Source organism: Aegilops tauschii, chromosome 6 (genome assembly GCF_002575655.3).
Source record: "Aegilops tauschii subsp. strangulata cultivar AL8/78 chromosome 6, Aet v6.0, whole genome shotgun sequence".
Taxonomy (NCBI): Eukaryota; Viridiplantae; Streptophyta; class Magnoliopsida; order Poales; family Poaceae; genus Aegilops; species Aegilops tauschii.
The window spans coordinates 488,693,936-488,705,792 of record NC_053040.3 but is presented as its reverse complement, the minus strand read 5'-3'; the positions used below and the strand labels follow the sequence as shown (position 1 = coordinate 488,705,792).

Below are 11,857 nucleotides of genomic sequence, written 5' to 3'. Positions count from 1 at the left end.
GGCTCACAACACCGAGATCATCCGCGTGGAAATTATATGCACGGTCGCAAAAAATCGAAATAAAACATACATAGTTGCTGTCAACCGAGAGTGACGGGGGCGCACAGGGTTGATTAAGACGTGCGGGAGCTGGGTTGATAGGGAGGCCGAAAACTGTACCCCACGGCCCAGTTCCACCCTAACACCACAGTGTTTTGCTCCTGGGTTGGGCGGCCCATGGCAAGGTTCCGCTCGTACGATCCGCATTCTGCCTATACCACGTGGAGCCGATGCTAGAAATAGAAAACCATGCAAAAAGAAAAGAAAGACTAGAAATAGAAACCCGCGTGAAATATACGGGCAAGATTACGACGACACATACATAGCCGTCCTGATCCGTGCCCCAGCAAGTACTATGCAAATTCAAGATTATGGAGTTTAAAAAAATTTAAAGAGGGAAAAATCACACGTGAAATATACGCCAACATTACACCGATATAAACATGATTATCATAGTCTGTATGTATACAGATACCACCTATAGTCCAGAATCAATAATTTATGACATTTAAAAGGTAAAATGTCACACATGCATGGAGTCTATGACAAAAGCGAGATTACAACGATCATGGTTGTATGACAGACCATACCATCCTAGAGTGCAAAAAACCACTAAAATGCATTTCAAGGGTAGATCATCTCATGTGAAAATCTACCCTAAATATGAACCCATCTATCATGGTATGTATTGCAACCGATACCACCTAGAGTGTAGAAACAATAATTTATGCCATTTAAACGACATAACATCCCGCACGAAATCTATGACAAGATCACAAAGATACGAACCAGGCTGTCATGGTCGGTATGACAGCCGGTACTACACCCAGTATAGATCCTAGAATTTACGGCATTTAAAGGGCAGAAAATCCCCCGTGAAATCTACGCCATAATTACGACGATACGGGCCGAGCTGTCATGCTCTGTATGGCGACGGATACCGCCCAGAATCGATATTCTACAATTTATGGCATTAAAAGGGTACACCATCCCTCGTCAAATCTACGACAGGATTATAGCGACACGAACCGGTTGCCGTACTCTACACGGGAACCGATACATCCTACGGCCGAGATTCGACGATCCCCCATTTCTCCGCGAGCACAGAATCCCAGCCATCCGCTGGCAGAACGATGCACGCGGATCGCGGCCTCGACGGACCCGATATATAGCCCCGGGTACCCTAGAACCGCAAAAAGGCCAGGTCTCCTCCCACACAAAACCTCCCCCTCCCCTAGGCTAAAATTGTGAAAGAAGGCAAGGCAACAGTGGTGGGTGGTGAGAGAGAGCGGCGTGTGTGGTGTGGCCCTATCAAAAATAGGCAACACCTTTGGATTAAAAAGGCCAAAAATAAATCGCCGCTTCTTCTTCCTCCGGTAATCCTCTCCCCTTCCTTCCTTGCTCCCTCGTCTCTCCTCTCCTCCGTCTCCTCCTCCGCGCCATCCGTCCAATCCGCCCGAAATTACCCCTCCAATCGCCCCGCAAATGCTCCGCGATCGCCCGCGCGTCGCCCAATCCGCCGCGCCATTAGCGCCCGCCATTCTTGCTGTTGGGGGAGGATTGATTGGTTGATTGATTTCGAAAGGAGGTAGCTTTTGCTTTTTGTAGGGTAATTAGGGATAGCGGTAGGAGGAGGCGGAGGAGGAGGCCATGGTGGACGAGTACCACCACCGGATGGGCGCCGCGGCGGCCGACTTCCGGCGCGACCTGGAGGACCTCGTCTGCGACCACCTCGGCGGCTGCTACTCGCCGCCGCCCTCCTCGTCCTCCTCGCTCTGCTCCGCGGCGGGCGGCGGCGGCGGGGGAGGGGCCGAGGGCGGGGGCGGGGTCGGCGGCGGCAGGGAGGAGGAGGCCGAGTCGTCGCGGCGGCGGCGGCGCGAGTCGCGGCTGCTCAGCCGCTGGGTCGCGCGGCAGGCGGAGGAGGTGCTCTCCTCCATGGAGCGCGAGGTGGAGCGGCGGAACCGCGAGTCGGAGCTCCTTGCGCTCACCCGGCTCCACCCGGTCTCCACCCTCGACCCCTCGGCGTTCCTCCTCTCCTCGCCCCCGCCGCCGCGGCCGCAGGCGCCCTCGCCCGCCGCGCCCTCCTCCCTCCTCCAGATGTGGCGGGAGCTCGAGCACCGCCGCGCCGACGCCGGCCAGCCCTTCGACCGCGAGCCGTCCCCGGACACGCCCGACCGCCACCGCGAGCGCGTGCGCCAGATCGCCCGCCGCCTCACCACGTCCACGGACAGCCCCACGGCCGCCGCCGCCACTGCCACGGGGGAGTGGCTCGGCGAGACGGAGAGGCAGAGGGTCAGGCTCGTCAGGGAGTGGGTGCAGATGGCCAGCCAGCCGCGCGACGCCCGCGCGGCCTCGCGCAGGGAGGAGCCGACCGCCGCGGAGAGGGACAGGCGAGGGGAGCCTCCCCGGCTCCGCGGCCGGCAGGCGCGCACCGATGTCATCACTCGGATGTCCCGGGAGCGTCAGCGCGAGCTGCAGGGGCTATCAGGGTACCACATTGTGTCACAGTTCCCCCAGCGCAGCCGCAGCCGCATTCAGGTGAGATGAGAAGCTGACTGCGTTGCATTACAGGAACGAGTTATCAGCAATGTCGAGGCTGCCGGTCTCAAAATTGTCTGGTTTTGCAGGGATTGCTTAGGGTAAGGTTCTTGAGGAACGCGGTGGCTCCAGCTGAAGAGGAGCGACAACCATCTGTGGCGGCGAGGGAGCTCGGGCAGTTGAGGCAGAGCCATCGCGTGTCCACCTTAAGGTTAGCAGACATTGCAATTGCAACTCACATCGGTAATAGTAGTAGCTTTATTTTGATTCGTATCTCATCCATGAATGCAAGTACGTCTGGCATAGTCATTTTAAGATTGTAGTGCTACGGAATTCTTCTCCACCATGAAAACGCTGGTTATTGGAAGAGATATTTGTTGCTACTTGCTAGTTGCCACTCTCTTCTATTATGTAGCATATGCCCCACATGCACAACCAAATGTCTGTCTGTGGTCCTTTACTTTTCTTGGTTTTCTCGGTATTATATAGTATACGTTCTTCAGGCTACCGGCACATTGCTTATTTGGTACTCCCTCCGTCCGAAAATACTTGTCGAACAAATGGATGTATCTAGATGTATTTTAGTTTTAGATACATCCATTTTTATCCATTTCCGTGACAAGTAATTCCAGACGGGGGGAGTATTATATAGCATCACTACTAGTTGTCTTGAGTTGCAGTGATACAGAAATGTCAGTTATTGGCATCCAAACGAACATATATGGGCTTAAAGCCCCCATTATTGAATGCCTCAGTGATTAGTATATATTATTCAGCTTATTAATTTAGAGTTTTCTACTGCAGTTATTGAAGAAATATTGCGTGCATGTGTTCTGGTTTGGAAGATGGCGTGATGTTCATCCTATTACACACTGTAGCATATTTTTGAAAACCCACACATCTACAACCTGTGATAGGAATAGTACCCGTGCATTTAACATACTTTATTGGAGAACAAATGTGAAATAACCTACTCAAGCATTTTTCGCTCGTAGTTTTCCTTGGCAAACAAAACAATCTGGATTTATTAAGTAGCTGTGGAAGTATTGAAATTTAGCACAGACTGCACATGATCTTTTTCTTTTGAGGTTAAGGGCTTGTTCCATAATTCCATTGTGTGCACGGGGTATTGGGCTAGAGCTTTACCTCACATTTAATGGGCCGATCTGTAGAGGCCTTTAAGCAACTGTTCAATTCTTTCCTTGGAGGCTTTAGAGTGTAGTGCATCTTGTATGTTTTTGAGTATTAGCTGTTAGGAATCCCCATCACGTGGGAGGAAGAACCATGCCACCATCATATATGTTGTCATAAAAATTGTAGTGGATATCCTGCTCTAGGCTGTTACTTGCAGAATTTGTATAAAGTGACACAGAATTACTAGCTTTTATCTGATTTACTGAACATCGCCCATGTAAAATGATCAAACCATTTCGCTACCGTTAAAGGGAGACTCTCTAGGTTGCTACCAACTCTACAAGGCCAGTGTTGTCAAGTCCTGTGTTATCTGGAGCATTCAAAATTACTGTAATCTGATGGACCAGCTAGGTGAACCAATGAGTTCCCTCGTCGGAAAATTACAGGCATTGGCAAGGTTCCAGGTGCCAGTACTACTAATTGCTAATTATGCTGGTCCCTGCCACAACGAGTCATTCTTGCTCCACACGCTAGAGACTGTCCACCAACCAAATTGGTCCTTGATGGTACTGTGAAATGTTTTGATCATATTGACTATATCATACAATGGATGATAGGATCCTGAACTGAATCCATGTGCTGCATGTTTCCTTCTAGTTGTGACACCAACTATCTGCTGGTACCGTTCCTGCTCATTAAGTTTTGTCTTTAGTGCTGTTCTAGTGACCTTGTGTTGCTGAAATGCTCCTGTTATTCAGAAAACCGACAACATTAGATGTCCTTGTTTTTTTCTGACAGTGTTAGATTTCCTTTTTTTACAGTCTTGGATTTCCTTGTTGATTGTGCTCTCAACCTTTTTTGTGTGATACCATCACAACAGCTCATGCAATTGACATCCCCTATCACTTGCCTTTGTTCTTATCGTCTTCTGTTCTTATATAATAACTATGTGACTGAACATGCTTCTTTCAGATCAGAGAGTGCTGTAAATAGTCAAGATGTTAGCCCGTCTGATGCTCCTGTCGCCGAAAATGTTCCATTACCTGGTAATGATGAAACTGAACAGGGGGCTGACGTTGTGCACCTTACTGGTAGTGAGGATGTGGCCCAAACTACGCCCGAGAATGTGGGTTTACAGGAGGATAACGTAGATGTTGCTGAGGCGGAGTCACCGGCTACAACATCTGGTGACATAGTAGATATGCAAGTTTCCCAAGTTGATAATGGGCTGCAAGATGAGACAGAACGTGAGACAATATTTTGGCAGCCATCTTTGGATGTCAGGCTTGATAGATGGCCCAATGAAACTGCAGAGAATTCTGACAGAAATTGGGAAGATAACGCAGAGGAGTTACACAGCGAAATCGTGGAGGATGATGACAGGGAGAATGAAAATCTCCAAGATGAGCATGATGTGTGGCACGATGACGAATCTCATGGCACCGAGGAGAACTGGCAAGATGACTTCCATGATGCTGCACTTGACACAGGGCCCATTCCTAGAATTGAAAACAGCTTCAACCTACGTGATGAAGCCAATTTGCACAACATGGAACTGAGGGAATTACTCAGCAGGTACTTTTACTTCATACTCAAAATTTCTTTGTTGATTCTTCATCTCGTTTTAGTTCTTAACCTGTTCCAAATTTTTAATTGCCAGGCGAAGTGTATCCAATCTTCTTAGTAATGGTTTTGGTGACAGTTTGGAGCAATTAATAAGGTCATATGTTCAACGACGTGGTCATGCCCCACTCAACTGGAATCTCGATACCGCCATGCCCACTGCGAATGCACCAAACGGAAACGGCGAACTAGTAAGAAATGCTGAAAATCGGCAATTCCAAGGTCCTGTCAACAGACCTGCCCTTGTTATCCCTCCACCACCTTTGCCACCGCGTCAGCCACTGTGGCACAGAGATTTGCGCCATAACACCTGGAGCAGTAGACACAGGGTACATCAGGTATGCTACCTTCTCACCTCACGTTCTCTTGTATAAATAGGAATATTGTTTTGGTTCGGCGATCTGTTATGAATATGTTTCTCCCATATGATGTAGTATTTCCACTAGTGTTCTGCTCCAAGAGTAAATTTGTGACATGCCATGTCTCGTTGGTATAAGCCTATAAGAGCTTTAAAAGTGTGTGTTTTGTTTCTCTTGTTCCTTTTGCTTGAACTATATTTGCTTTTAACTCCATGACTTGTGAGATGTAAAGTAAAAAAAATTTAAAAGCGGGAAGGGTGGTAATATTTTGTCGTTTTGCTTGACTAAGCTCCGTTCCGTATGTTGATTATAGAAGTTTTATCACTGGGAAGTCATTTGGCTCTGTACTCTTGCAGGAATTGGACGCCATTAATGATTTGAAAGCCGACATGAATAAACTTCAACAAGGGATGAGCAGCATGCAAAGGATGCTGGAGGCGTGCATGGACATGCAACTGGAGTTGCAACGTTCAGTGAGACAAGAAGTGTCTGCAGCCTTGAGTAGATTCCCGGGACCTGAAGGTTGTTCACCCTGCTCCTTATCAAATATTCAGACATCCATGTCTTCATAACTGTGCTGTTTTCTGTTATACTATAATGTTAATTTCACGCCAAACAAGGCCTGATAGGGACACACCTTAGAAAGTTCTTTTATGTGTTTGTTAATGTAGTTTCAAGTAGTGATGATATTGAAGACACTTGCATGCTTCCAGTTTGTGTTTCAGTATATTGCCACATGATTCGATTGCTGAAGCAATTCAATGAAGGCATGCTCTGAAAAACTGCAATAACCGTTTCCTTTTGTCTCTCAGGCATGTTTCTGGATCTACACGATGATGGAACGAGATGGGATCAGGTGAGGAAAGGAACCTGCTGCGTATGCTGCGACACACAAATCGATTCTCTACTCTACAGGTCAGCACCCAGCACACACACACACCTGTTCTCTCATCCGTCTTCATACAAGTAGCTAAACATACCACCTGATATGCAAACCGCCATCATCTGACTCCAAGCTCTTTTGGTGGTGCTTGCAGATGCGGGCACATGTGCACGTGCTCGAAATGCGCGAACGAGCTGGTGCGCAGCGGCGGCAAGTGCCCGCTGTGCCGGGCGCCGATCGTGGAGGTGGTCCGGGCATACGCGGTGCTGTAAATTATACAACAACAGTCGGAAGTTTTGGCGCGGGAGGCTCCGTCGCGAAACCGGGGAGGAAAAGAGAGAAGCAAGACCCCTGCTTCTTCTTCATCTTACTGTTTGTTTTCCTAGCTTTTCTGTGTCTCCCCATGTAGCCTTCCTGTGTACCATCTTACAGGATTTACATTACATACATATATATCAGCCGCCGCTGTGCTGGGCGCAGGCGATCGGCGGCGCGTGCGTGCGTGCGTCGTGTTATTGATTGGTGAAAGTGTTTACCATGGGTTAGTAATAGTTGTTAGTAGTAGCAGCAGCAGGGAAAGGGACCCAACCCAGTGTAAAAGTTCTTTCGCTGTATTTATGCCCCTCTCACCACAGCACAAGATGAGATACTCCCAACCCAAATGATATAATAGATTCTTCTTGTTAACCTCTTCATCCACATCCTTGTGTTGTGTTCTGTTGTATGACAACAGTGAGTGAGGCGTTTTGGAGCTCGGCCTCCATGGAGGCCGAAATTTTTGAAAAAATCAATATTCAAACTTCCCAGTTTCAAAAAAATTCAGAGAAAAATTGTACAAGTAAACTAGGATGTGATGTGTATGTGTAGAATTTCAGGATGAAATACCTTTAAATGTGATCTGTGCAAAAAAGACAAATGCACGGTGTTTGAGGATGAATAGTGCATCTATTAAAAAGCCTCAGTTTTTAATGTGTAGCACTCATTTTAATGCATTTCTAACCGAAAATTTACACGTGTGGATTATGTCTCTAATTATATGTACTCCCTCTGTCTAGGTGAGTAAGTCATCTTAGGTTGTGCACCGTGACCAAGGAGGAGGGGAAAATGAGAGACCTTAATGTTTATTTGTTAATTAATAGCATTGCATGCAATGAACTAACCAATGCATGTCATGTTTGGTAGTCTCAAGTCATTAAAAACATGCACACCCCTCATCTCTTATTGATTGATAAGTCAAGAAACAAGAAACGAGATAGAAGTTAATGCACCGCGTCTAAGTGTTTTGGGATTATTTGGTTTTCGTAAGATGACTTACACACCTAGACGGTGGGAGTATATTTTTTTCAAAAAAATTGAAATGTGGAAATTTGAATTTTGACCATTTGAAATTCGGCCATCATGGAGGCCGAGCTCCATTGGACATTTTCGGACCATAGTCCTCTTCTTGCTAATGTTTGATGTAAATATTTATCCTTGTGCTTAGCCATAGTGGTCCTGTTTGGATACTCTAACTTAGCTAGAGGTTAGAGTTAGTTTCTAGCTCATGACTAATCCTGTGCTGTTTTGCCAGTCTGTCTGTCCCCAATAATTAACTCCCGCTGACCGCGCCCTATAGGGATCATTGAATTGATAGCAATAATCCCTGTTTGAAGAGGTTCGTATACGGAACGCCTGGAAATTATACTTGGAGCAGGAGATTCGGAAGCTATAATTTCCCCTTTCGACTAACTCTAGCCAAAGAGGTGTTTGAATGACAGGATTAGATTGACAATAAATGCACTAAGAGAACTAGCTTCAATTAGCACCTGTTGGGTGGGATAGCTTTTTGGATGGGTTAGATGCAACTAGCTCAAACTAGCCCTCATGTTTGGATATTTTAGGGTTATTTGAGCCCAAATTAACTCTAACCCATGAATCAAAACAGAGCCAATTTGTACGCATCGACGCATTCCTCTGACGCCAAGAACAAGGCCTATACACTTTGTCGCATGTCAGATAATCTAAAGTCCGACCGAACTTGTAGAGAAAAATTACTATCAACATTTTCATTTCAAATTAGTATTTTTAAATACAAACATTTTTTTTTCATATTATATCTGTTTGGTATCGTAGTTATCGGTAAACTTTTTTTCTACAAACTGACTCAAATTTTACGCCGTTTGACTTTAGACAAAATTTATACGCCTGCCTTCTTTTTGACTCAACAGGGAACATCTTTACAGTGATAGTTAATTAGCTGATTGGTTGCACTGTAAAGATGTCACACGCAGCAAGGAGTAGTACGAGCAACCGATGGAAGGAAAATGTACACTGGTAGTATAGTAGTATGACGGAGTACATTATTGGACTGTAGTTTGGCACTGGCGGACCGGACGCACACGTGCGGCCGCCATGAGCGAGCTGAGCGGTGGACTGGTGGCGGGTGCTGCGTCACGCGGCGGCCGCGGGCGCGGGCGCCTCCTCGTCGTGCTGCTGCTGCTGCTGGGGTGGCTTGAGCGGGCCGTCATCGTCGACGGGGTCGGCGGCGCAGCGGCGGCAGAGCGGGCAGGAGGCGTGGCCGGCGCCGGAAGCAGCGAGGGACTGGAGCCAGCGGTCGATGCAGGGCGGGTGGAACACGTGCCCGCACGCCGGTATCGCCTTAACGCTCTCCTGCAGCTGCAGCTCCGTGAGGCACACCGCGCACACGTCGTCGTCGCCGCCCGCGCCGCCGTCGTGGGCGCGCACCGGCAGGGACACCGCCACCTCGGCCGCGTCCACGCGCCGGCACGGCGGCCGCGCGGGGGGAGGAGGAGGCTGCCGCGGCGGCGAGGCGGACGGGACGCAGCACGCGTAGAGCCGGCGCGCGGCGGCGTGGAGGATGTAGACGGCGAGGAGCCCCGCCAGGAGGTAGAGGAGCGCCAGGAACGACGGCGGGGCGAAGGCGCCGCCGCCGCCGCTCTCGCGGCGGGCGGCGCCCGCGTCGGCGGCCGGGCCCTGGGCGTGGGCGTGGGAGTGGGACCACGGGTTGGTCCTTGAGATCGGGACCAGCATTGCCGCTGATCGATCGGTGCTCTCTGTCTATCTGTGTGTGTGCCTATCTGTACGTGATATCAAAGTTATCAAGCATGCGATATTGCTCGGTCGACATTGATAGCCGTCCGATCATGATCAAGGTCGACGCGTGTGCGGCACGTGTCATGTTGGTCCGGTGGCGCGATGACTTGAGGACACTTGGCAAACATGGAAACTCGGCGATGCGTGAAGACCCCGACACGCGGCGTGTGTGTCCTGGCATTGATGCCATATGCCGTCCCCCTTGTCAATGCCGTGTGTATCGTCGTCTTCTGGACCGCTATCTTGCTCAACTCAAGACATACACGCCAAACAACGCTCCCCGACAGATTCATTAAACACCCCCCCCCCCCCCCCCCCCCCCCCCGCGCGCATTCAATCACTTATCATGTTCTTTTTGAATAAGATAGGAGCATTTGAACAGTAAGCATTACCAGCGAAGGTCCATAAATGTCTGCTCGGTGATAAAGAAGATGGGGGTGTGCCCCGCTCAGTGCTGGGCCACACGGCCTTGCAAACGGGAGCTACATTGCCGCTGATCGACCGATGCTATCTGTGTGTGCTTATAAGTATGTCATATCAACCATGCGATATATCAGAAGCCACCGTTGCATGTAAGAAATAGTTATTGCTCGGTCGACATTGATAGCCGTCCGATCAATATCAAGGTCGACGCGTGTGCGGCGTGCGTCATTCTGGTTCGGTGGCATGATGACTCGAGGACTCTTGGCAAACATGGAAACTCGGTGATGCCTGAAGACAACGACACACGGCGTGTGTGTCCTGGCATTGATACCATATGTCGTGCCCTCATCTATGCCGTGTGTATCGTCGTGTTCCGGACCGCTATCTCACTCAACTCAAGACATACACGCCAAACAACGCTCGCCGACAGATTCATTACTCCCCCGCATTCAATCACTTATCATGTTCTCTTTGAATAAGATAGGAGCATTTGTGTGACGCCCCCGATTTGACCGTACACTAATCATGCACGCAAATGTGTACGACCAAGATCAGGGACTCACGGGAAGATATCACAACACAACTCTAAAACATAAATAAGTCATACAAGCATCATAATACAAGCCAGGGGCCTCGAGGGCTCGAATACAAGTGCTCGATCATAGACGAGTCAGCGGAAGCAACAATATCTGAGTACAGACATAAGTTAAACAAGTTTTGCCTTAAGAAGGCTAGCACAAAAGTAGCAACGATCGAAGAGGCAAGGCCTCCTGCCTGGGACCTCCTAACTACTCCTGGTCGTCGTCAGCGGCCTGCACGTAGTAGTAGGCACCTCCAGTGCCGTGGGAGTCGTCGTCGACGGTGGCGTCTGGCTCCTGGACTCCAACATCTGGTTGCGACAACCAGATAGAAAGGAAAGGGGGAAAAAGAGGGAGAGAAGCAACCGTGAGTACTCATCCAAAGTACTCGCAAGCAAGGAGCTACACTACATATGCATGGGTATATGTGTAAAGGGGCATATCAGTGGACTGAACTGCAGAATGCCAGAATTAAAAGGGGGATAGCTAGTCCTGTCGAAGACTACGCTTCTGGTCATCTCCATCTTGCAGCATATAGAAGAGAATAGAGTGAAGTCCTCCAAGTAGCATCGCATAGCATAATCCTACCCGGCAATCCCCTCCTCGTCGCCCTGTTAGAGAGCGATCACCGGGTTGTATCTGGCACTTGGAAGGGTGTATTTTATTCAGTATCCAGTTCTAGTTGTCATAAGCTCAAGGTACAACTCCGGGTCGTCCTTTTACCGAGGGACACGGCTATTCGAATAGATAAACTTCCCTGCAGGGGTGCACCACATAACCCAACACGCTCGATCCCAATTGGCCGGACACACTTTTCTGGGTCATGCCCGGCCTCGTAAGATCAACGCGTCGCAGCCCCACCTAAGCACAACAGAGCGGTCAGCACGCCGGTCTAATCCTAAGCGCGCAGGGGTCTGGGCCCATCGCCCTATGCACACCTGCACGTTGCGAACGCGGCCGCGAGCAGACCTAGCAACCCACACGATCACGGCGGTTACGTCAAAGCGGTCCAACACGGCGCGCGCCACTCAGTCGCTGACGTCACGAAGGCTTCGGCTGATACCACGACGCCGGGATACCCATAACTACTCCCGCGTAGATGGCTAGTGCGTATAGACCAAATGGCCAGACTCAGATCAAATACCAAGATCTCGTTAAGCGTGTTAAGTATCCGCGAACGCCGACCA

At 49.4% G+C, this 11,857-nt stretch overlaps 1 protein-coding gene across 1 annotated transcript; it reads left to right on the top strand.

Moving 5' to 3' along the window:
* Positions 1-1,403: 1,403 nt before the first annotated feature.
* On the top strand, positions 1,404-7,275 carry LOC109743560 (uncharacterized). The gene is made up of 7 exons (XM_020302664.4): positions 1,404-2,577; positions 2,667-2,788; positions 4,684-5,286; positions 5,372-5,672; positions 6,050-6,215; positions 6,506-6,608; positions 6,731-7,275. Exons 1-7 carry the CDS (start codon positions 1,690-1,692, stop codon positions 6,846-6,848), a joined length of 2,301 nt encoding a protein of 766 aa, XP_020158253.1. The 5' UTR covers positions 1,404-1,689; the 3' UTR covers positions 6,849-7,275.
* The last annotated feature ends 4,582 nt before the right edge of the window (positions 7,276-11,857 follow it).

Coding starts and splice junctions, on each gene's coding strand:
- LOC109743560 (XM_020302664.4), top strand. CDS start 1,690: ATGGTGGACGAGTACCACCACCGGATGGGCGCCGCGGCGGCCGACTTC. Junction 5,287..5,371: donor CTGAGGGAATTACTCAGCAG/GTACTTTTACTT, acceptor TTTAATTGCCAG/GCGAAGTGTATCCAATCTTC. Junction 6,609..6,730: donor ATCGATTCTCTACTCTACAG/GTCAGCACCCAG, acceptor TGGTGCTTGCAG/ATGCGGGCACATGTGCACGT.